The sequence below is a fragment of the Octodon degus genome, unplaced genomic scaffold, assembly GCF_000260255.1.
Source record: "Octodon degus isolate 3935 unplaced genomic scaffold, OctDeg1.0 scaffold00001, whole genome shotgun sequence".
NCBI classification, from domain to species: Eukaryota; Metazoa; Chordata; class Mammalia; order Rodentia; family Octodontidae; genus Octodon; species Octodon degus.
This window is the reverse complement of record NW_004524577.1, coordinates 38,316,607-38,342,335: the sequence shown is the minus strand read 5'-3', so window position 1 is coordinate 38,342,335 and position 25,729 is coordinate 38,316,607. Positions and strand designations below refer to the sequence as shown.

The 25,729-nt window shown below is 41.5% G+C and overlaps 1 protein-coding gene across 1 annotated transcript in view; it reads right to left on the bottom strand.

Annotated features, from left to right (window-relative positions):
- Positions 1 to 25,729, bottom strand: part of Dhx29 (DExH-box helicase 29) — a 57,649-nt gene that overhangs the window by 25,944 nt on the left and 5,976 nt on the right. The window contains exons 2-12 of the mRNA XM_004623223.2: positions 20,939 to 21,012; positions 19,752 to 19,865; positions 18,650 to 18,779; positions 16,478 to 16,623; positions 15,155 to 15,292; positions 10,566 to 10,692; positions 9,231 to 9,389; positions 7,227 to 7,392; positions 6,496 to 6,619; positions 4,360 to 4,962; positions 2,840 to 2,983 (exon numbers count right to left, since the gene is read on the bottom strand). Of these exons, the coding sequence (XP_004623280.1) occupies positions 2,840 to 2,983; positions 4,360 to 4,962; positions 6,496 to 6,619; positions 7,227 to 7,392; positions 9,231 to 9,389; positions 10,566 to 10,692; positions 15,155 to 15,292; positions 16,478 to 16,623; positions 18,650 to 18,779; positions 19,752 to 19,865; positions 20,939 to 21,012 (1,925 nt within the window). The remainder of the gene's footprint in view (positions 1 to 2,839; positions 2,984 to 4,359; positions 4,963 to 6,495; positions 6,620 to 7,226; positions 7,393 to 9,230; positions 9,390 to 10,565; positions 10,693 to 15,154; positions 15,293 to 16,477; positions 16,624 to 18,649; positions 18,780 to 19,751; positions 19,866 to 20,938; positions 21,013 to 25,729) is intronic.

Here is a 25,729-nt window from a genome sequence, read left to right as displayed (position 1 = left end):
AAAAAAAAAAAAAAAAAAAAAAAGTATCCCAACCTCGCTTATGTCCTTAAACTTGTCCCTGCGGCTGCTTTCCCTGCACTGTAAGACGCGGCCATCACCCTGAAGATGGTTATGACTACTGACGGCTGGTGCCAAGTTATCAAAGAACAATGCTTCAGGAATCGGTCAGTTGGTCTGATTTATTTTTTTTTGTGGGTATATCAGGGATAAAACTCAGGACCTAGTGCTTGCCAAGCAGGAGATTATGCCACTGTGCTATCTCTCTGGCAGATCTGATTTTTAAATTCATCTATATTTACCAAACAGTTTCCTGCTAATAATTTGAAGTTCTTTTTTATTTTATTTTATTTTTTTTTTTGCGGAACCGGGGATTGAACTCAGGCCCTTGCACTTGCCAGAGAAGCACTTATTCTACTGAGCTATCTCCCCAGCCCCAATAATTTAAAATTCTAAGAGAACTTGTGGCAGACTAGCTGGTACAAATATTTCAACTTCCTAGCAATAAAAGTTTCTCATTAGAAACATATTTATTACATTGGCTCAGGTTGACCCTTGATGTCACTGGTAAGATCTAGGTCTGGGCCATGTAAAGCTACCACTGTGACACCTCCTCTCCCTGCATCTGTTACAGCTTGTGCCTAGATGTCCCCTAAAGCCTCACGTGGCCACAGGTGGGGCTTTCTGAGGGGTGGCTGGATCTAGAGTGTGTGACGCCGGGACTGATCCATGGTGCAGTGCTGGGACCGAGGGCACTGGGATTAAGGCTGAGAGTGCTGCCTGCCCTGAGTGCATTGGGGAAGATGTAAGGGGTAGACAGAGCTGTGGCCATCCCCTGCCTGCTACTCTGCTACCTACGGCCAACCATGAGCTGCTGTCTGTCCTCTGTGATGCCCCTCTGCTACGTCACGCTGTTCTGGAGCCAGCCTAGCCACCAGCCAAACAAGCCTTTCCTCCTGTAACTTTGGGTGCCGGGTATTTTGTCTCAGCAGCAAGAAAAGTAAGGGGGCATCCGTGGGGTGAGCAGGGCCCCGCTATGGCAGCATTCCAACCTCTTTCTTTTGAACATGTTAGTGAGAACTGCATAACTTATTCTCCCATTAATGAAAAATGAATTCTTTTTTGAAATTTTTAATTTTCAAAAATTTTATTTTACATATTTGGTACAGGGTCTCAGTACACAGCTTAGACTCGTAGTGATCCTCCTGTTTTCAGCCTCCCCAGTGCTGGGATTATAAGAGTATGCCACCATACCCGGTCTGCGTGCCCAGGGTCAGGGCTGCCACAGAATGTGGTGCTGGGGATTGAACCTGGGTCCCTGTACTTGTCTAAGCAGGCCCTTAGTCTACTGTGCTGTCTTGCTGGCCTGGAATAAAGCCTCCTTATGCAAAAATCAGTTCTTCTCATTTGTCTGTTTAATAATACATTACCTAACCTTGTCCTACAGCAAGAAAATGATTCAATAAATCATGGTTTACTCAAAGTATACACCACATAAAGCTATTTAAAATTCATGCTTTTGTAGAGTACCTAATGATGTGAACAGACATATTAAATACATATAAATACATGAATTAAATACTAGGCTTATTCTTTCCTGAATTATGTAATTATAGACAATTTTTTTCCTATGGTATTTCCTAAAAATGGAGGAAAATAACCAAATAATCTATATTTAGTCTATTAACAAAGATAAAATGAATAAACTTTTCCTTTCTGCTTTCTGAACTTAGAGAATTAAGTCACAAAAAGCTTAATATCAGAGAAATTTTTAATAATTTCTTTTTTTTTTTTTTTTTTGGCGGAACCAGGGATTGAACTCAGGTCCTTGTACTTGCCAGGGAAGCGCTTATTCCACTGAGCCATCTCCCCAGCCCCAATTTCTGAATAACAGATATGCCATGTATTTTTTCTTGAAAAATTATACACACGTAAATTCATTTATAAGAATAGGCTAAAGAGCTGGCCAAATAGCTCAGCGGATTAAAGTGCCTGCAAGCAGTCACAAGGGCTGGGGGCTCCACACCCAGGCCTGCTGCACTGGTTCCGCCCCTGGGACGTGCTGAGACTGCGATTAAGACTGGGCGTGGTGGCGTACCCCTGTAATCCCAGTACTTGGGAGGCTGTAAACAGAAGAATCACTATGAGTCTGATCTAGTAGTGAGACCCTGAACAACCTGTAGACCCTTTCCAAAAAATACAGAAAAAAGAAAGAAAGAAAGAAAGAAAGAAAGAAAGAAAGAAAGAAAAGAGTAGGCTATCACGCCATTTAGTATAAGTGCAATGTTAAAGTAGGTATAACTCAACTTAAGTGTGCATTCCTATTAGGCTTGGTGTATCAAAAGGTATACCAGATATGAAAAATGACATCTTGATAATTTTTGGATGGTGCAAGAGTTAAAGCAGATTCTTTATACTTAACTATAGTAGTTGAGAGATATAGACCAGAAAAAAGCATCCAGGAGTACTAGAATGCCTAGAATTGAACTCTCACATGCAAAACTTACTGGATATGTGCCTTTGGTAAGCTATTCGGCCTCTATGTACTTTGATTTCCTCAACTGTAAAATAAAGATGATATCTAGTTCACTGGGTCGCTGGGAGAATTAAATAAATTTGTGCATGTGCACATGGTGTGTGCTTGAATAGCATTAAGCATGTGGCAAATAATACAGTATTACAGAATAAATCAATTAACATGAGACACTCTTTAGAGAACTTTAAACAATTTTAGGTAAAATACCTGGCATTTCATAAGCATCAAATATTAAGTGGTACTAGAAGGAACATTATCTGAATAATGTTCAGAATTTAACTGGACACGACTACAGAATCTACTCACCTCGTCCACAATGACATGAGACACACTGCTTAGGAGGCCATCTTCCTGGAGTTTTCTTAGCAGAACTCCTGTTGTACAATAAAGCAACCTGGTGGACTCGCTAGCACGAGACTCCATCCTGATCTGATATCCACATAAAGAATTCTGCAGAAGAACACAGAGCCATGACAGTCTCTCACGTGATCTGGGAAATAAGCTGAAAAGTACAAGGCGCAGGTGCCCATCTTCTTACTATATGGCGCAATCTGAGTAAATCTAGCTAGCGCAATGCATTATCATCAAAAGTATTTTTCTGGGCCAGAGAGATAGCTCAGTAGAATAATTGCTTGCCTGGCAAGCACAAGGGTCTGAGTTCAATCCTCGGTTCCGTCAAAAAAAAAAAAAAAAAAAAAAAAAATCAAAAGTATTTTGCTATGGTCACCATTTATATGAAACTATAAAATCCATATTGGTGATTTTATTATTTATTTATTTATTATTTGGCACAGGGTCTTGCTAAGTAGCTTGGACTCTTAGTGATCCTCCTGCCTTTCCAGCACTGGGATTACAGGTGTGCACCAGCATGCCTGGTTTCGGTGACTGGCATGGCATGTGGTCCTAGGGATTGAACCTGTGTCCTTGCACTTGCTATGCAGGTGCTTATACCACTGAGATATCTTCCCAGTCCCTGTGTTGGTGATTTTAAGCAGAAAAACTTGGGGCTAGGGAGAGAGTTCAGTGGCTTTAGCGCCTGCCTAGCAAACACAAGGTCCCAAGTTCAATCCCCAATACCACAGAAAAGAAACAGAAAAGGCTTTCATTCTTTTCAGGTGTTGCAAAAAGATTTTTTCCTGGCTTCACATACTAATATGATTGGAAAAACATTAACACATGCTAAATTTTCACTAAATTATCTTGGAGCAAATATCAAGGTACTCGGATACAAAACTTTACAGCAGCTTCTGTCTATCCTGTAACACCAAAAGCAGCGGGCAGCACAGGAGGGGGCCTCCTGCGTGAGGGGACAGGGCCGCCGTGGTTCCCTCACACTGTCCTCTCCTCAGTCCTGCAGCCTCTCCTTGGTGTTGCGTACACAACTGTTGCTCCTTATAGGGCAGCAACTGTGTACTTTTTCCATTTTTTTTTCTTTAACTACAGGGCTTGAAAAATTTTCTAGTATACTAACCTATACTGTTTCCCTATCTTCTCACTGAAAGAATGAGTATCATTTGGGAATGCATTCCACAGAAAAGACTTACAGAATCATGGGCTATATGACATCAGAGTAAAATGTGAGTTTGTCCATATGTTTCCAATGTTCAATTTAGTGAGTAGTATATTTGCATATTTAATTATAAAAGTTTTCTTATATATGAAATATTAATGACAAAATTACTGATAAACTTTTTCATATAAAGTGGCATAATATACTCTCAAAGCAAACCTGAAAAGTGCTTGCTTATGCTCATGAACCACCAGAAGCCCTACACGGCAAGTTCCACGTGGAGCCGTCATCGGCGAGGCAGGGAACGCCACCTTACCCGTCCTCCGGGGCCGCCGTCACAGCCCAGCTCGTCACACACCCTGGTGGCCAAGCTCACTGCGGAGATCCTTCGCGGCTGGGTGCACACAAGGCTACACTTACTCGCTCCCCCCTCACTGAGAAGCAAGTCTTCCAACAGAAAGTGCGGGACCTGAGTGCTTTTGCCGCTCCCTGTCTCCCCCGCCACAACTACCACCCGGTGCCGTTTGAGCGTTTCCACAATCGCGTCCCTGTGTTTGAACACGGGTAACTGCTGTCTGTCCTTCAGCAGTCTCTGGTACTTCGGTGTACTTTGTAACTTTCTAAAAAGGTTTCTAACAGGTTCCAAATCTTCCGCGTTTGCAGAGTCCAAGGACAGAGCAGAAAAATCCTCGTCAGAAACTAAATTTTCCCAAGATTCCTCAGGATCGTCCGAGTTTTCTTTCATATTTTCAGTATGCTGTTGTTGCTGCTGCTGTTTCAACTTATTCAAAAGTTTGGCAATAAAAAGATCACGGGGCTTGTTGCTTTCCATCTTACTTAATTCTTCCCTTTTCTTCTCGGCATCACTCCACTCCAGCCAGACGTCCCGGTAAGTGGGGGGGAGTAGCTGATGCACGGACTACACAGGAAGACAGAGCAGGATTTTACTGTTACTGGTGGGTATCGAAACTCAACAGACTGGAACTGAGAAGTACAGTTATATTCTCTTAAAATATGATTTGACTCAAACTAGTAAGTGCTTACTTTAATACGTACAATAATATAAGTTCATGAGCGCATCATACTCAGTACGTCTCTTGGTTTACTAGCTACGCAGCCTTTGGTGAACACTTTCAGCCCCCAGGGGCCTCAGTCGCTGCATTAGAAGTGACCACGACAGTACTTCCCTCGTAGACACCGTCTGGGGCTAACTTTCAGACAGTGTCCGCAAAGTGCTTATTCACAGAGCAGAGTACTAGTGAGCACACATTTATTCTTTACTTCTGCAACGGCGCGACACAAACCGTTACATGACCCGTAAGACTCTTTTAAAACATACAAAGCAACTTTTGAGATTTTGTTAATTGTATAAGCCAAAATACTTTCAATCAACCATAATAGATGGAAACTAAATTATTCCAGTTTTGTGCTACAGAAGAACCCAGAACAATCTCTGACACTGATAGTTACTTTTACCAAGTAAATATGGCTTATGATAAATGTTTTTGCAAAATGAGAGAAATAAAGACCTTAAGAACTTTGAATGGCAGAAATTAAAAAAGAACTAGAGTTGCATTTAAACTAGTATCAAAATCTTCCTAGGAGGAAAAATATACACATTTATTATGAAAACAAAATGTTGACAGTCTAAATTTGAAAAGAGAGCATTGTGTTCTCTAAGAGGGCTGTTTCCAGTAGTACTTTAACTTTACCTTAGACTGGCACTGTATTGCTAATATAATCTAAAATTGAAAACTAGAACCAATGTCTAGTGTTTTAAAGTTTAATGACAATGTAACAAAAAAAATAAAAATTTAAAAATTATCTTTAATTCAATCACCTTGCACAAGTATTTTAAATCTGTAAATTAGTACAGACCAAAAGTTGGACCAGTCAAATGGTCCTTCAGACCTGCTGCCTAAACCAAGGAAGACTGACCTGTGTTTACAGGTGAAAGGAAGCCGAAGTATAAATCATCAGAAGCAGCGGTCCGTGAGACCAGCACAGAGCGCCATAATGAAATGGTACCTTTCACACATACATACATTTTTATGTACAGTTTTAATATACATTAAGCATCACTTATGGAAAATTCTTGTGGCCAAAGGTGCTTTGCATTTTGGAATACTTACACACACGTGATGAGATGTCCTAGAGATGGGACTTGTCTAGCCACAAAAATCCATTTATGTTTTAGATATACAGTATGATATGTATATATATATATATAGCCTAAAGCATTTATACAATACTTCTGCTCATGACAGTTCTTTAGTACACTATTTTCCACTTGTGGAATCAAGCTGGTGCTAAAAAGAGATTCCTATTTTGCAGCATTTCAGAGTTCAGACTGTTGGATTAGTGAGGCTAAACCTATCATCTCTATGTATACCATCATATAGTCATCATTTCATGAATATTTTTAAAGTATCTAATCTTAAAAAAATCTCACCTGCCCTTTCACTAGGCGGTAAAGGGCTAACGTCGCGCCCAAGTGCTGAGCCTGCATGCCATCCTCTGTTAAGATAGTGGGGCACACCACCAGGACATCGTCATCGGACTTGATCACTCTCACCCTGCAAAGAAGCCACACATTCGCTTTGATTTTTATTTTTAGCAGAACCAGGGATTAAACTCAGGCCCTTGCGCTTGCCAGGCAAGTGCTTATTCTACTGAGCCATATTCCTGGCCCCCAAAATTTGTTTTTAAATCGAAGAGATCAGATCAATGAAGTTAGAAATTCATTAAGACCGAACTTAAATTTGTATTATTTAAATATTTCCACTGATGGTACTGTATTCAATAATGATTTATAAGCACTATAGTCTTTTTTTTTTTTTTTTTTTGTCAAGACAGGATCCCGCTATGCAGGTAGGCCTGGCCTTGTGCTCACTGCTTAGCCCCCAGGCTGGTCTTGAACTCGCAGAGATTCTCCTGTCTTAACCTCCTCAGTGCTGGGATTACAAGCACTATAGTCTTTTTTTTTTTTTTGGTGGAACTGGGGATTGAACTCAGGTCTTTGCGCTTGCCAGGGAAGTGCTTATTCCACTGAGCCACCTCCCCAGCCCCCATAGTCTTGAAATGTGAAATTAGTGTTTCCTAAATGTTTATTTAACTCATTTGAAACAAAAAGGCTTTCTTATACATTTTTTCAAAGTTCACTCTATTAACCAGAAAACATACCTACATTTCCAGTATCGACCTACTGGAACTTTTTCAAAGGAAGGATTTGGACTCTTGGGAAGATTCTTTCTGACCCAATCAATTAGAAATTGCTTGGGAGACTTTCCAGTCCAGCTTCGAGCAGTATAGTCAAAATTTCTTACATCATGAGGGTCTTTCTTTTTATCTAAAATGGAAGACAATGATGGATTATTCAAAAATTGTCACATGGGGCTGGGATCTATCTTCGGGACAGAGTTCGTAACCCAGCCTGAGCAAGGACACGGCTACAAGTTGTGATCTTCCTGCCTTGGCCTCCAAGACTGCTGTGATGACCCGAGTGGCACCACAGCCAGCCTTCACTTTAGGCTTCTAATATTTTATCTCTGTTCTTTGGAGGGTCTGTCCCCCAACTTGTCACCAGGGTAACATCTAATCATCTGTCAGAAGTGAAAGGCTTGCCCAATCCAAAACAGCCACCCTGACATCTCTATTATTAAAAATCAATTTTCTTTGATGATACACATCACAGTTCGACATATTTTTGTGTATACTTAAAGCTCATTCTCCTAATTAAGGCTACACACAACAAAAAGGCAGAGACTGGGTTATTTTGTTCATTACTGTACATATAGTACCTGTTATTGTGCATGACAAGAATTCAAGAAATATTACTGAAAGACTACGTACCTTACATACTTATTTATTTCATGTATTTGGTGCAGGGTCTCACTACACAGCTCGAACTCCTAGTGATCCTCCTGCTTTCAGCCTCCCCAGCACTGGGATTACAGGCATGTGCCACCACACCAGAACTCGGTGGCTGGCTCAGCGTGCCCAAGGGCTGTGCCAATGAGGCATGTGGTGCTGGGGACTGCATCATGGTCCCTGTGCTTGCCTAAGCAGGTACTTAGTCCCCTATCTTGCTGGCCCAATAAGTACTTTTTAAAACAGACAATTTGGTTCAGGTCTGAACTATAATATGTAAATATATAATCTATGCCAATAATTAACTCAAGAGCACAAAGCCGTGCACGATCACTTACATCTGTAAACAATTAAAGAAGAGGTACTAAGCTACTTGACCCTGGGGACAGGTTGGCCGATAGAAGGGGTAGCAGGAGGAGTGAAGTAATGCGACGAGAGACAGGTACTTTGAAGAATGGTGAACATAGCTGGAAAAGAAGGTAGCAAGGTGGATCGCGGCAGGATGCAAACGATCGCGAGTGCCATGACAGAGTCTGGCCTTACACTGATGTCAGTAGGCTCAGAGTCATTCAAGTGTCAATAGGAGCTGGTGAGGACACGGCTCAGTGAGCGGGTACTTGCCTCGCAGAAGTAAGGCGCTAGGTTTGATCTCTAGCATGTCAAACAAAAGTAATAAAACAGGTTTTTAAATAGAAAATTCACATTTAGATCCCTGTTGCATAAAAGATAACTACTATGAGTTTGGAGAATGGACCGGAGAGAGATGAGACTGGGGTGACAAGATATTTGTAATTACAAACTGCTATACAAGTTACAGTTATATAGCTATCTGTATATATATGTATATACATACAAAAATATATCTATATCTATACATATTTTTTTAAGACTGGGTCTTTCTGTGTAGTAGAGGCTGGCTTTGGACGATTAGCCCAGAATGGCATTAAGCTCACAGTTGATCCTCCTGCCTCAGCCTTCTGAATTCTGGGATTATAGGTGTGCACAGCCATGCCTGGCTTACTTAAAAAATAATAATTTTTTAAAAAAACTTAAGTTTATTGGTACAATTTAGGTGTCCATATGACCACATTCATTATAGGGAACTGGCTTTTTTTTGGTGCTAGGGATTGAATTCAGGACCTTGCATTTGCCAGGCAGGCTCTTATTCCTGGCTTATTTTTTGAACAAAACTTAAGAATGTGTAATTATACCACCATTTTAAATAGCTTACCAAAATGCAAAGTAATGAGCTCTGTAGTAATGCATAACTTGATACGCAGTCCTAAGTTACAACCCAGCCACTTGCCCTCACATCACCTTTCTCATCGGCGGCAGCAGGTGTAGACTTTTCAAATAAATTAAAGTCCAAAGTATTTTCCCCGTCTGTGGCTATAGGAGGCTTCTTTCTTTCAATTTGTTGATGTGATACCTTTATGGCTGGATTGAATACTGGATGGTCTTCTAAAGTTTCCATTTCTACCAAGAAAAAAAGACATTAATTTCTAGATTTTTCTTTTTTTGGTTTATGTGTGGTGCTGGGGATTGTGCCTAGGGCCTGTGCACTAAGCCACATCTCTGTGACTTTTTTATTTTGAAAAGGAGTCTAAGGTGCCCAGGCTCAAACTCGCCATCCTCCTGCCTTGCCTCCCACAGTGCCAGGCACACGTCTGGGCCACCACGCCTGGCTATGTGGCTGTGCTTATGCCTTTTTACTTGGTAGAAGTAGCTTCAAAAACATAACTTCTTCTTTCTCCTTATAGCCAGTAACTTAATCATTCCCATAAGGAATCTATGCTAAAAGTCATAAACAATATACTGGCTTTTATAACGTATATAGAAACTTTAAAAACAAAGTATTTGATACATTTAATAGACTTGAAAAAATCTTCATTCAAAATTCTTATGAGATTATAGTTATGTCTCCTTCATGACTAGGGACAGCATTTTGTGATATAAACCTGAAGTTGGGGGGCCAGGGAGATGGCTCAGTAGAATAAGTGCTTCCCTGGCAAGCGCAAGGGCCTGAGTTCAATCCCCGGTTCTGCCAAAAAAATAAAAATAAAAATAAAAATAAACCTGAAGTTGGGGAACCTGCATGCAGGCCAAATTCATTCCACTGCACGTTTATGGATGGCTTGTAAGCCAGAATATTTTCCATCATTTTCAAATGTTTTTTAAAAAGTATTTGGTGCTATGTGACAATTATATGAAATTTATAGTTCACTGTCCATAGATTTTGACTGAAACATAGCCATTTATTTCTGCACTGTCTCTGGTGCTTGTGTTTGTGACACCAGAGTTAAAGAATAGTGTTCATATGGCCCACTGAGTATACAGTATCACTTGTATACTGTATTGGTTTTTTTTTTTTTTAATAATGTCTTTTATTTTATTTTATTTATTTTTGTGTCCAACTCAGTCCACTGGGGAGCAAGGCTGGCGCAGCATGCGGTACCGGGGATTGAACCGCGGTCCCAGGGCTTGCCTAAGCTTGCCTAAGCAGGCGCTTTAGACCGCTGAACTATCCTGCTGGCCCCTCACTTGGTTGTTATAGACAAAGTTAGCCAAAACCTAGATATAAACAGGAGAGAGAATAGAAATGTTTTAAAGAGACAGTAACATTTCCATATCTAAGAATCTAAAAATATTTACCTCTTTGCAATTTCCTTATTTTTTCTTGAGTCTCTTTTTGGCCCTGCTTATTTTTTTCTAGTTTAAACGTAGCTGCTTGTTCCTTTGCATCCAGAAGTTTTGCTGCAAGATGCAGGTACCTTTCGTTCTGTTCCAGATGAAGAGGAAATAATAAGACCAAGATTATTTTATCTGTGGGCAATACGTTGTACCAAAACCTATGGCCTAGATCAGCACAGTCGTGTCTGCCTATAATCCTCGATTCTTGGGAGGTCGGGGGAAGCAGACTGTGAGTTTGAGATCAGCCTGAGTCGAGTAATGAGGCCCCCACCTCAGGGAACAGAATAAAGTAAAATGACTATGATCTAACTTTGGCCTTTGTTCCAGCAAATCTACTTTTAGGAATTTTTCTGTAGAAATAAAACACTGGGAAAGTAAGACAAAAAAGAAACAATAAAGCGCCTGAGAAAAAAGATTATCACAAAACTCAAGAACATGATTCTACTGAGCAAAACTTAGAAAGAACTGAAGTTTAACTTAAATTACTATTTTATTTCCTTAGGTTAACAAAGTCCAGTAGGTTATGAACATAAAGATGTGTGGCACACACAGTGCAGCTCTGGAATACAATTGTTAAAAGGTAGAAAAGAGCAGACAAACAAGTGTGTGTTCTGGATTTGTGGGCTGTTCTGCACTGAAAGCCAGCCGGCGGGGGGGCAACAGGAGACCGAGTTATTTTCTCAAATCCGCCAAAACTACAGCCATCCTTTCTTTCTCCCTGTGTCAGCCACTGATACCGCCGTTCCTCCACCTCTGCATCTCTTCTTTCGCCTCCTTAGTGACGTTTTTCCCACAAAACGTACCATCCTCACCACTGTCAGTGCACATGTCAGCGGCGCTGAATGCATTTGTACCCTTGCACAGTTATTACAACCACAGTCCATGTTTACAGTTCTCTGCATGTGGCAAAACTGAAATGCTATGATGATGCGGTGTGACAGTAACCTCGTTCCTCAGCCACAGCTACCACTAGTCTAGGTGAACTGGACTACTTTAGGTGCTCCATGTCATCTAGATGGAGTCAGCCAGTAACAGGGTTATTTCACTTAGTGGGATGTCCTCAAGGCCAGCCCTCGAGGTTGCAGGTGCCAGTTTCCTTCCTTTCGAAGGCTGTGCCCTACTCCACTGTCTGTCTGTACACAGCATTTTGCTTACACACTAATCTCCCGGTTGACATTGGGTTGCTTCTGCACTTTGGCTATTGTAAACAATGTGGCCACAAGTACAGTATATAAATATTTCTTCTAACACTCTGCCTTAAGTTCCTTCAAGTGTACACCCCCAAAAGGAATTTCTGGATCAAATGGTAATTCTGACTTTACTTTTTTGTTTTTTGTTTTTTTTTTGCGGTACCAGGGATTGAACTCGGGACTTATTCTACTGAGCTATGCCCCCAGCCCCTGACTTTAATTTCTGAGTAAGGGCTAACCTGATCCATGATGGCTGTGCCACTTTTCATCCCACTAACAGTGCACATAGACTTTATTTTTTTTAATTTATTTTTTATTTTTTAAAATTTTTATTTATTATGTATGTGTGTGTGTGGCCAGCTCAGCCCACCAGGGGGCGGGGCTGGCTGGCATGTGGTGCTGGGGGATTGAACCGCGGTCCCTGTGCTTTGCTAAGCTTGTTCTAAGCAGGTGCTTTAGACCACTGAGCCATCTCAACAGCCCCTGCACATGGACTTTATTTTTTTTTATTTTTTTTATTTTTTTTCCTGCCTCAGGTTTATTTGTACAAAGAGCACAGGAGGACACCAGCCCCCCACAGATGGCACCCCAGTCCTTCTGTTTTTACATCAGCAGTAAGAGGCTTTCACTGTGGAGTCTTCACAGGGGCCTGAGCACCTATGGGAGCCTGGGCTGGAGCAGAAGCTGGAGCCTGGGCCTTGGCTGGAGCAGAGGCTGGGGCCTGGGCCTTGGCTGGAGCAGAAGCTGGAGCCTGGGCCTTGGCTGGAGCCTGGGCCTTTGGCCGGCAGGCCCTGCGACCCTTGGCAATGCGGGCACGGATACGCTTCCCAAGCTTGGGGTGGGCAATATAGGCAAGTCGAGCGAGCCTGCGGTTTACTCCCTTTGGAATGATCTTGGGCTTGACCTCCTTGGGCTTGACAAGGGCCTTGATAGCCTCGGCACGTGCACTCATGGCCTTGGCATTGTTTGCTTGCATCTTCTTGAAGCCCTTCTTGTTGTGCTTCTTGGCAAAACGCATGTTCCTAAGGAACTTTGCATCCACCCCCTTCAGAGATTCGTATCTTTGTGACCGAGGTTTCTTGATGCCATTTCTGTGCCATTTTCGGGACTGGTTGTGCGTGGTGTGGTTCTTGGACTTGGCCATAACTGCACTGTAAACCGCGGCGACCAAGCGCCTGGAACCGGAAGATGAAAAGCTGCACATGGACTTTAATTCCCACAACTTGTCAACACTGTTTTTTTCCTACTTTTGATAGTAAACATCATAGCGGATGAAAAGTGGTGTCTTGCAACGGTTCTGATTTGCATTTCCCTGATAATTTCTAATGTGCAGCATCTTCTCATGTGCTTACTATTGTACTTTCCTTTTTGAGAAATGTTCCTTAGCTTTTATATTTAGTAAATAACCAAGTTTTTGATGATTGTGGCTTGAAAATATCTGTCTTCCTTTCCCATTTAAGTCCTTATTTCACATCTCAACATGTGCAGTAGCTATTCAAATGAAGAGCTTTGCCAATCACCTTAACACTACTCAATATTCCAAACCACTTTGAAAACTGTTAAACCTGACCTGAAATATCAAATTGTTGCCCCCAAACCTGTCAAATTTATCTGCTGGACATGAAAATATTCTAGTCTCAGGTAAACTCATCTGTTTGCTACTAACAACTTTTACCTTTGTGTGTGCCTATCTAACGTACTCCCATCAGCATACTCGACATTCTCCTCACCTGTGGTGTTGCTGATCTTCTAAATTTTAGCATTTTGATGGATATTTAGTGGTATGTCTGTGTAGTTTTTATTTTCATTTTTTCCAATGACTAGTACTAACCATATATTTACTTTTTTTTGGATGTACCTGACTTTACAAAGTTCTGCATGTAACAGTGGGCAGAAGGGTTTTATCAGATACATATATTGCAATATTTTCTTCCTAGAACTTGCTTTCTTAATTGTTAGGACTGAACCTTAAATGTTCTCCCAGAGGTCCATATGCTAGGGGCTTGGTTGCTGACCTCTGGTGACAGAACCTCGAGGACCTACTCCATTGTCTGTGTGGGGGCAAACCTGTGGCACATGTGCTGCCGCAGGCTGTGCTGTTGCTGAGAGCTCTACAAGGTTTGCCATCACTGCTCCAGAAGTAGGGGCCTGCTGGTTGGAAGTTATGCCACTGGAAGAATGCCCTGGCAGGGGCTGCTGGACCCCGGTGACCCGCCTCATCTCACTGCCTAGTCACCATGAGGTGAGCAGCCCTTCCCCTCTGTACTCTCATTGTGATATTCTGCACTACCACAGGCCCTTCATCAATGGTGCCAACCAACAATGCAATGAAACTGTATAGAAAACAGCTCCCTGAAAAGAAAACAAAAGAAAAGAAGGGCCGGCCAAATAGCTCAGTGGATTAAATGCAGGGGCAGGGGTTCTATCTCTGGACCTGCTGTGCTGGCCCTGCCACCGGGGTGTGCTCAGATGGCAATTGAGACTGGGCATGGTAGTGCGTGCCTGTAACCCCAGCTCTTGGAAAGCTGTAAACAGGTGGATCACTACGAATCCAATCTAGTAGTGAGACCCTGAACACCCTGTAGACCCTTCCCTAGATTACAAAAAAAAAAAAAGAAGAAGAAAACAGCCTTCTCAGCCAAACTTCAGTTTCTTAGTTGCCCAGGGTAACAGTTCCTGTTGCAGTTTTGGTTGCCTCTATCTTTTAGAAACAGCTGGTCACTGTGATGCATAGTGCAAGAACCGATCAGAGATAGCCAACTACTCGACCACTCTACTCCCTCTTTTGCAGCACCATAAGAGCCTCCGTCCCTGGGCCTTCAAGGCCTGACACTTTGAGGGACAACTGACTCTGTCATGTCCGTCCAATGTTAAGTAAATCTGCCTCTAAATCCTTGGGGTCACTTCAGGATTTCTGCTTGCTGCTGCAAAACCACGGGCCACAGTAAACCTTTTTTTGGTAGTGTAATGGCGATTGAACCCAGCGCCACACACTGAGCTTTGTTTCATTTGTTAAAGACAGGGAGTTGTTGCTGGGCATGGTGGCACTTGCCTGTATTCCCAGCACTCAGGAGACTAAAGCAGGAGGATCACAAGTTCAAGGTCAGCCTGGAATATGTAGCAAGACCCCAGACAAACTCAAATGTGACCAGGCTGGCCTTGAGCCTATGATTACTCTGCCTCAGACTCTCAAGTAATTGCAATAATTGCGGGCACAACTGTACCAGGCTCCAAGTTCTTATGTGTTAATTTTCACATCAGTCCCTATAAGTATTTATCCAATTTATAAATGAAGAAACTAAGGAGATGTTAAATATCTTGCCTGAGAGTATTCAGCTAGAACCCACGCATTCTACTCACGGGGTCAAATTTTTCCTCTTCCTCCTCCTCTTCTAAACTTTTAGAATTTTCATTCTTTTCTTCTTCATTTTGTTGTTCAGCATATCTCAAAATCCACTCTTTCATATTTATTTCCACATTTTTTTCTTCCTTTTTTGGCTAGAAAGAGAAAAAAAATCTGAAAAACTGAAGTGAAGAAAATGTCAAAACTATCAAGGGCCTGCTTTTATAATTTCTGCTACAAAAATAGTAGACACATAAAAATCCCTAAATCATAGTCTTCATTATTCAGTGAAGGATAAGCTAAATGCAACACTATTTTAAGCACTGTAAACTTAAAAATCCAGTATGCTTGGAGTAACACTGTTACAAACTAGTGTTGTCCCTTTAAAGCAGGAGTGTCCTAAGTATACTTCCATCGTGGCTGGCTCGTTTGCAGAGCACGATGCCCTAATGACGATGCCTCCCGGAGCCCGCAGCCTCCTGTAACTTGCAGAGATGCCGGCTTCGGCTGTGTGAGCTGCGTACATCAACGCAGGGCCTTGCTAAGAATTTGTACACAGGAGCGCACCATTTCTAAATATCTAAGTCCTCTATATCTGTGGATTTAGCCAACCCTCACAAAATATTCAGAAAACACTGTATCTGTGCTGGGCATAGAGCTTTTCTTTTCCTAGTTCCCAACCAACACGGTATAACAACTACTTAACACAGCACTGACATTACAAGTCAGACTCCTCAGAGACCATCATATGGGAAGACGTCCAAGCTAAGCGTACAAGTGACCACACAGACAAAGGCTGCCTGCTGCCTCTGGCACAGTCCCAACTCCTGGAGTAAGGAGGCACTACAGATGTCTGTTATGGTTTGTGTCTACTTGCCGCCCAAAGCCTCATGCGGTCATGGGGCGGCTTCTGGAGTTGGTGATTCATTCAGGATCCAATGCTGGGACTAGGGGTGTGAGTGCCCTGAGGGAGATACTCTGCAGAACAATGTGAGGACGGGAGAGAGGCCAGCTAGCTGCCCGAGCTGCTGCAAGAGAAGAGTAACTGAGATGATGTCGCAGGCCTAGCAGGCAACTTCTTAGAACAGAAATGTTCAGCTGAACACGGCCTAGACTGCAAAGTCATGAGAAATAATACAGTCAGTTCAAACCACAACCTTTTAGGATGGGTAGTTATGCAGTAATAGAAAACTGGGGTCGACAGTCGTAGAAAAGTTTGGCATACATTTAGTCATTTTTAAGAAGTAAAAATATTACAGAAACCTCATATTCACATTCTTAAGAATACAAGGGATTCATTCTGATTATGCATAGCTTTGCAAGTTTAATTCTTCACTTACCTTGACCTTAAGGTCTTCTTCCGCTTTTTTGGTTCTAATCTGCGGTAGAGGTGCAACAGGGGCTTGTGTTTGAGGGGACTGAAACTTCGGCCTGTTTTTAGGTTGTTGCTCTTCAAATTCCTGACTGAATCCTTCAGGAAGTGCATCTTAAGATAAAACAGACTGTGTTGAAAATTAACATGCATATAATACTTAAAGTACACAAGTACTTGCTAAGCACACAGGAAGCCCTCCCACGACGTAGGATACCGATTTTTCTTCTACTCTTCATCTCCCTAGAAACCCTGTGAGGACCCTGGATGTACCTGCCGAGCCAGAAACGGGCACACTCCTCAGGTGACAGCTAGCCCACCCCGTATTTGCAACTCATTTCCTCCTCACTCTCAGGCTCCCCAATTTTTCATTAAAAGGTCTTTACCCCTCCCATTCTTTGGCTTTGTTACAGCACTTGGCAGTATTCTTTTATTATTATTATTAAACTTATTGGTACACTTTAGATGCACATAATGATCATATTCGTCCCAGAGAATTGTACCCGTATGTGAGATATCGATTCCTTTTTTCTCCAATCCCCTCCTCTCTTCAGCCACCTGCTTCCCCTCCTTATTTATAGATTTTGTTTCCATTCTATCCTTCTTTTAAAATTTTTTCATTTCCCTTCCTTCCTTTCCCCTCCAACCTCCTTAGAGCCCACTTTGAACAATTTCTTCCTATTTCACAATGCCCATTATGCACTTTGGTCCTTATTTACACTCTGGTTTCTCATACCAGGGAAACAATGCGGTATTTACACACGTGTGAGTAATTTATTTCACTTAAAAATATGGTCTTTAGGTGCCTCCATTTTCCTAGAAATGTCTCAAGTTTATACTTCTGTATGGCTGAGCAATATTCTAAGTGAATTACAAAATCACATCTTTTAATTTATTCCTCAGCTGATGAGCATTTGGGTGGTTTACAACATTTAGCTATTATGAACTGTGTTGCTATAAACATGGGAGTGCATATATCACTGTATGTTTTTAATTCTTCCAGGGAAGATACTTTAAAAAAGGAAACAGCTGGGTCAAATGGAACCTATAATCCTATTTTTTGAGGAATCTCCACACTGATTTCCACATTAGTTATACCAGTCTACACTCCCACCACCAGTGGAAAAGAGTTCCCTTTTCCCCACAGCCCCATTAGCATTTGTTATTGACTGACTTCTTGATAATATCCATTTTTTCTGGAGTGAGAATCTCAGAATTGTTTTAATTTCTCAAAGGGGAATGTATTCTTAATCTGTCACAAAAGCTTTCTGTAGTCTAGACCCTTGCAAAAGATTAAATCCATGCTTCTCTGTTCAATCAAATATTTATATCCAAGGATAGCCCCAATTTCTACATCAAAACCCCAAAAGACACAGCCTAATAGGTTTGTTTTATATATGTATGTATATATGTATGTATGTATGTATGTATGTATGATATGTATTTAGTATGTGTGTACATATATATGTATTTAGAACAGGGTCTACAGGGTCTTATTACACAGATCAGACTTGCCGTGATTCTCCTGTTTTCAGCCTCCCAAAAGCTGGGATTATGGGTGCACATCACCACATCCAGTCTCTGTATTTGCCTAAGCAGGTGCTTTAATCCACTGAGCTATCTGGTTGGCCTTCCGAATAGGTTTTAGACAGGCAAAGTATGTGTATTGTAAAATAACCATAAGCAGTTGCTTACAGTCATTTATTTCTAAAATTAATTAATTAATTTTGTGATGCTTGGGATCATGCGCAGGGCCTTCGGCACAAAGCAAGAGCTTGCCCCTGAGCCGTTTCCCCAGACCCCAACAGCTGTTTATAAGCAACACACAAAAAGAAATTTCTTGCATACACCACAACCTCTAAGAAGAATATAAAGAATTAAATTAAGAACATGTCAAAAGTAAGTAATTACGATGGTGAAAAGTTTTTTTTTTTTTTTTTTTTTGCAGAACCGGGGATTGAACTCAGGCCCTTGCGCTTGCCAGGGAAGCGCTTATTCCACTGAGCCATCTCCCCGGCTCTTTTTTTTCTTTTTGATGGTGAAAAGTTTTAAGTACAAGTCACCAGGATGATACAAATACCAAAACAATTATTTCAAAGTGTTTCAGAAACTGGAAGAATTTAACAACGGAATGGTTTACCATCTGGAAGGTTTAGGCAGAGCCAGTCCAAAGCAGAGTGAAGGTCACCGCCATGCGAGAGCGTGCTGGCCATGGCCTCTTCAATGTCCTTCGTCTTAAATGAAAGGGCTTGTAAAGCCATGTATAAATCCTATGGAAAGAAAACATTAAAAAAACAAAAAAACCCACCTGTCATTTTTTCTTCTTTTACACTTAATTTTATTTGCATCCATTTTTCAATCAGAAACTAACCAAATACTATTCTTTAAAATAGCTTTTTTTGGGGGAGTGTAGAGGAGGTGTAGATTGCTTTCTTACTATGCATAAGGTCTTGAGTTCGGCGTTCCAGCACCAGCCCTACACACACACTCACACACAGAGGAAAACGTATATACACATCTTCCCATTCCCCAAATAAAAACTTAAATGTATTCAATATAGTGAGATTTTTGGAATTACAAATAATTTTATTATCTTAAGATACTCTTTTTTATGTAGTAGGTTTACTTATTTTCTTATACTTTTGTATAAAACACTTCAGTTAACATTAGAACCTAGGCATCTTCTCAAATTATTAGCAACTCTTTACAGCACTTTTAATAGCTACATGCTATGCCACTAAGTGCCTTTTCCTATGAATGAACACTTAGGAAGTCTTTTGTTGAAAGCAGAGCTTCAATGACACCGTTCTATAAGGCGTTCTGATACACTCTCGACAGTAGGATCTTTACAGTGGGGCAGAACTGGGCTCAAATTTAGCTCTGCTCACTCTCCTCTTTATTGATTACTAACTTTAGGCTATAACTTGTCATCTTTCCAAGCCTCAATTCTTTGAAACAATAGAGGCCAAGTACATCTACTTTGTAGGACCGTTGTCGCAAGAAATGTGAGTGAACGACTCAGCAGGGTCAAACGCATAACGCAACTTGGGGAATGTAAATAGCTTTCACATCATCATTTCATCGTGTGAAATTATACCAGGCACAATTCTGTTCTTGGAGACGCAAGCCATCTATATGAGATCTTGATGGAAGCTGGAAATACCATTTTTATCCCGTGTAGAGCTGTCTAAAAATGTCACACACTAAAACTAAGCAATTTTTTTAAGAAGTGTGAAAAATACCTGTAATTTTTTGGCCGTAAGTCTTCCAGAAATCACCCCCTTGTCATTATTTTGCTTTTTATGCTCATTGATCACTCCAATAATTCTTTGTTCTAGCTTGTTATTAATCACCACCTGTTTAAGCCAGAAAGTTGCAGCAATTAGAAGCCAAACTTTCTATAAGGTCAGTATCTCAAGACAGTGTCCTTGGATCACCTTGGATTGCTATGACCAAGACAGATTACTAAACCCCACCCTACACATGATGAGTCCAAATCTGTAGGAATGAAATCCAGAAATCTGCTTTAATGTAAACCAACACAAACACAAAGCTTGACAGAATGAATGCTACACTAAAAAAGGGGAATATCAAATAAAAATAAAATTATATCTATGGGGCCGGGGAGATAGCTCAGTAGAATAAGCGCTTGCCTGGCAAACACAAGGGCCTGAGTTCAATCCCCAGTTTCGCAAAAAAAAAAAAAAATTATATCTATAATAGAATTAATAGGTAACACAAAATCCTCTGACCGGAGTTTAATTCTCATTTTGTTCTATTAGCTACTTATGCACGGTTGTTCCACATTTTTACCTGTAAACTTCTACCAGCAAAAATACCTTCTCTTTATCACTTCTTAATTGAATGCCTACCATAAAATACAAAAATGTACTTTAGGAATTCAAAGCCCAGCCAGGAAACACATATAAAGAAACAAATTATAACCCAGCATGACAACACTTTAAAAAGATGTATTCAGGGCTGACAGATCCAAGACAACTGACCTGGCGAGTTACGTAGGCCTTAAAGAGGAGGGTCAAGAGATAAGTAAGTACAAGGAGCAAGTGAGGCATTCTGGGTGGAGAACACATTGGGAAAAAGTCTGCAGTCATAGAATCAGGTGGCATTTGGCAGAGCAAAGAATGTCCCATGCACTACAGCTTGAAGTGGAGAAGAGTAGTGGACAGAGGAGGAAGGGAAAGTACTCTAAGTTATACCTGAGAGCACACAGACACCATGCTTAGAAATTTGGAACTTATCCAGAGCTTCCTTAATTTCTTAGAAGCTCTCAACATATGTGTACAATTTACTTCTATTTAATAAGAATAGCTCTTCGATTACTATTTAAAATATTCTATTGTTTTCCTATATTTAAGAATATGTCATTTTTAAAAAAAAGTATATTTCTTGAATTGACTCGGTTACTTACTTTCAAAATAGATTTATCCAAATTCGCAGGACCACCAGCATCATTTGAAGAATTGAAACTATAAATTTTGGGACCTGTATATAATAGACAACAAATAGTCAAGGCCATTTAATAATTAATATCCATTGTGCTATTTTAATTTTTCTCTAAAATTTTTCTAAGCATTGAGTATTTAATTGCAGCATCACCCCTCAATTCACCAAATGAGTCAATCCAGCAGTTAGCAATGTTCCATCTAAACTATTTTACAAATTACCATTCTTCTAGTTTAATTACTTTCTCCTAAAATACAAAGCCTTCTTTTTAGGTTAAGCCTGTGTTCATCTTCATATTTTTTAATCAGATGCATTTCTTTCTGGCCCTGAGAGGAAGCTCTAAGACTTCCTGGATTCTAACAGATGGTTGGCACAGCTGGGTAACTCCAAAGCGAAAGTATTCCTCCCCAAAAGTGAGATGATACGTGAAGAGGAGGCAGGAGGTCCACCTTTTCTCCTCACACTTAAGTCCAAAGGTAGCTTAGTTTTCTAAAGTTGTCACAGCAAATCACCACAAATTTGATCTGTGAATATGCCAGGAATTTATTCTTTCATAATTCTGGAGGACAGAAGTTCCAAATCAACATATGGACAGCCAGGTTCCCTCGGCGGGTTTTAGGCAAGACACCGTTCCTTCCAGCTATGCTCGCCCCAGCGCTGCTTGGCTTGCTGGTAACGCAGCTGTAGTCACAACTCTTCCACACCACCTTCCTGCCCTGCCTCTTCACATCCACATCTCCTCGTTATTTCCCTCATGCCAACAGTCATTGGATTTAAGGCCCAAACTAAATTTAGAATGATTTCATCTCAAGATCTTTAATTATAACTGTAAAGACTCTATTTCCAAATAAGATCTCATGCTGAGGTTCCAGGAATATTTTAGGGGTACACTAGCCACTTAATCCACTAAAGTTGTCAAGTTTGTTCCAGGCAACAGAAATGTTATTATCTCCTCAGTCAGCTAACAATGAGTAACAAGGAAGGACTAAATGCTACTTTCAAACTTTTCATCTCATCACCTCTTTTCTCTCTTCAAAATTACTAAGAATCCAAATAATTTCTATATAGGTTATATCTATTGATTTGCTTGCCACATTATAAAAGAATTTAGCTATTGTGAAATCATTAGATACAGTAACACCAGTATATATACTAATATAGATCAACCTTTTAGAAAATATATCAATATTTAATATTTTCCAGTTTTGTAATTTTTTTTTTTTTTTTTTTTTGTGGAACCGGGGATTGAACTCAGGCCCTTGCGCTTGCCAGGGAAGCGCTTATTCCACTGAGCCATCTCCCTGGCCCCTGTAATTTTTTTAAACTCAGGGTTTCTTTCATCTAGCAAATCACCCTCTCCCTCTCCGGGGTCTCACTGTGTACAGTAGTCCACGCTGTCCTGGAATTCACTATGTAGCCCAGGCTGGCTTTGAACTTGAAGCCATCCTCCTGCCTTAGCCTGGGCCGCCATGCTGAGCAACTCTAATGTCTGCTCAAAACACCACAGACTTTGTTTTAAAATGTATTTATTACAGGGTCTCACTACACAGCTTGGACTCATAGTGATCCTCCTGTCTTTAGCCTCCTTGGCCTGGTCTCAGTGGCTGGCTCAGCGGGCCCAGGGGCGAGGCTGGTGCACATCAAATCGGGTCCCTGCACTTAGCCAAGCAGACGCTTAGTCCACTGAGCTACCTCGCCGCCGGCCCTAACACTACAGACTTCTGCGTGGCTTTAACAAAACTTGGTTTGTCATAGTTGCAGAGGCTGACACATACAAGGGCAAGCTGATAGCTGTAGAGGTTCTGTTCTGTTCTGGGCCACCTTCCCTTGCTTTATAGGGGGCGTGCTGTACCCTCATATGGGATTTTCTCCATTCTTCCCTCATGGAGACCTGACACTCAGGTGCTTCCGATATGGACACTAGCTCTAGTACACCAGGATCCCACCACAGGACTTCATTTAATCTTCAGCACTCACTTAGAGGCTTTCTCTCTAAATACTGCCACACTGTGGACTGCAGTTTCAATACATGAAATTTCGGCACACAATTAATCTGTAACATTCGGCTTACATACTCAATTTGCCGTAACAATATACAACATGTACCTCTGTCATATTCACTAGGTGGAAATCAGGGTCCCTAAATGTGGGCACGTTTTCATTTTGATCAATGACCTAAAGAATTGTAGCAATTATGACATTTTACCACAGAGATAACAGCTAAACAAGGGCCTGTCATTTTTGAATTCTTTCTCAAACATGTTGACATATGATATTTAACCAGTATGAATAATAATTCTAGGATTTGGAAGGTGCTTTGAGCTTTTTTTTTTTTTCTTTTTTGGTGGCACTGGGGATTGAACACGAGGCTTTCACACTGAGCTACATTTCTAGCCCTAAATTGCTAACTTGCCCTGGCTGGGCTCAAACTTGAGCTCCTCCTGCCTCGGTATCCCAGAGAGCTGGGTTACAGGCGTGCACCACCACACCCGGCTGGCGGCCACTCCAGAATGCCAACCTGACAGCTTTCCGCCCCAGGCTTTAAGCCGTTACACAGGAGAGACTGAAGATGCCAGAAGAAAATAGACATTCCATCTTGTTAAATTGATAACTCTAACTCTGAGTACAATTTGAAGTCAGTAGGCCACGGAATAATGTTGGATCCCATAAGTAAAGGGCCTAACATTTCTTTTCTTTTCTTTTTTTTTTTCTTTTTTTTTTTTCTTTGCAGAACCAGGGATTGAACTCAAGACCCTTGTGCTTGCCAGGGAAGCACTTATTCTACTGAGCCATCTCCCCACCCCGGGCCTAAGATTTCTGACAGTGCCTTTCCTTAGCACATCCAGCCCTCTTTTCGTAAGTTTTGGTTTTTTGCTTCCGATCGTAGAGGTTACTGGAAATCTAACTGGAGGGAGGGATGACAGTGTGTACAGCATCCAAGGCAAAAGTATTATGCATACCAAATTTATAAATGAAATTATGGGGCAACATAACACATAAAGCTGCCTCTCAAAAATATTTATTATACTGAAAATGAAAATGGATAAACTAAGTCATTACCTTAAGGTAACTCAGCTAATTAAAAAAAAAAAAAAAAAAACCCTACCAGAATCAGTTTCATGTTGCCCTGTACTCTATTAGAAAGTATTCCGTTTACTCTGCCCTGTGTGTTACATCAAACAGCGATATTCATGACTAAGACACCTCCTCTGAGTTGCTGGCACTCTTAATTCCCTTCTGGTCAATAGCGGGTTCATCTGCAAAGAGGTTAATCTGCCAAGGGACCCAAAGGGGAGCTGGGTTGTGCGTAAGACCCTGTCCCTGTTCTCATGGGGCTTTACTCCAGTGTAATACAATTAGCAAGGAACCAATTACCAAAATAAACTAAAATAGTAAGTGCCAAGAGAATAGATCAGAGCAAACGATACAACCTGAGCAGCCAGGCCCTGTGAGGACGCACACGCCACCAGAGCTGCTGGATTGGCTTTAAGATGCACGCCCGTCAGCTCTCAGTACAGACGCGGCTCCCCCTCCACCCGCACTTGGGTTGGCCCCTTCCAGACCTCTGATCTCCTTTTGTCACTCTCCCTCTCTAACTCCACCTGCAGATGGTTTTCCTGTAATACGTCAGGCTCGCTGCCACTTTTGCATCTTGGCGCTGTTCCCTCCGCCTCAAATACAGACTCCAGCCGTTCCGGCAGCAGGCTGCTTCGGATCAAGTGGCCTAAATGTCTCCTATGGGGAGCCGTTCCTATTTCAAACCAAAACACACCTCACCACATTTGTCTTCCCAAGTCACTATTCTCTGTCCTTTACAGAATGTTTTGATCACTCCCCCACCATATTTAGAATAGTTTTTGTGAATTTATAACACGAGTCTCCCAGTATTACTTTCTAGATTTAAAACTTCAAAGTTCCAGAAACACAAGACTTCACCCCGCAAAAAAAAAAAAAAACCCAAAAATTGAAACTCTTTCTTTGGTCCGACTGACACCATGGCAAGTGGCTGAGCTAACTGTAAGCAGGCTAGAGGTGAAAATGCTCTTTTTCTTTTGGAGATGGCATCTAGGCTGTCTCTGAAGTCACGGCAACACTCCTGTGCCAGTCCCCTGAATGGTGGGGTCACGGGCACCTTGCCTGGCCAGGCAGAGGAAGTTCTAAGGCAAAGACACAGGAACAGAAAGGAAAAGTGGAGGCCAGAAATGGAAAGATGGGAAAGGGGTTGCTATTTCTAGAACGTGCAAGCCACGCACCTCAGGGCCTTCCCTGTTCTCACTTGGAAGGCCTCACGCAGATACTAACTTACACACCTCCTTTGCTCAAAATCACCTCTCTGTGATGTTTCCTGACCATCTGCTTTAAAAATGATATTCCTTCTACCCTTCTCTTTACTTATCGGCTATGGTAAATTTCATAGCACTTAGCGCAAGCGCAGAAGAAATTCTGCTTATCATCTGACCCACTAAAGTCTCCATCCTGCCCTCTAGTTCTGAAAACAGTGATGTTTTCTTGCTGTGGTATCCCCGGTGCCTAAAATTTTTCTTGGCATGTTATTAGCGCTTCAGAAATGTTTTGAGAAACTAACGAACAAACAGGAAAAGCAAGAATGCCCCCAATGTGGCAAGAACCGTCTGGTGGCACCAGAAGTGGCCTCTAGGTTACAGCACATTGTGATAAACTGCGCTGTGTTGGATCCTTGACAGTACTTGAAAAGATAGCAAGGGGTCGGAACAGCTATGCGGGGTCGGAACAGCTA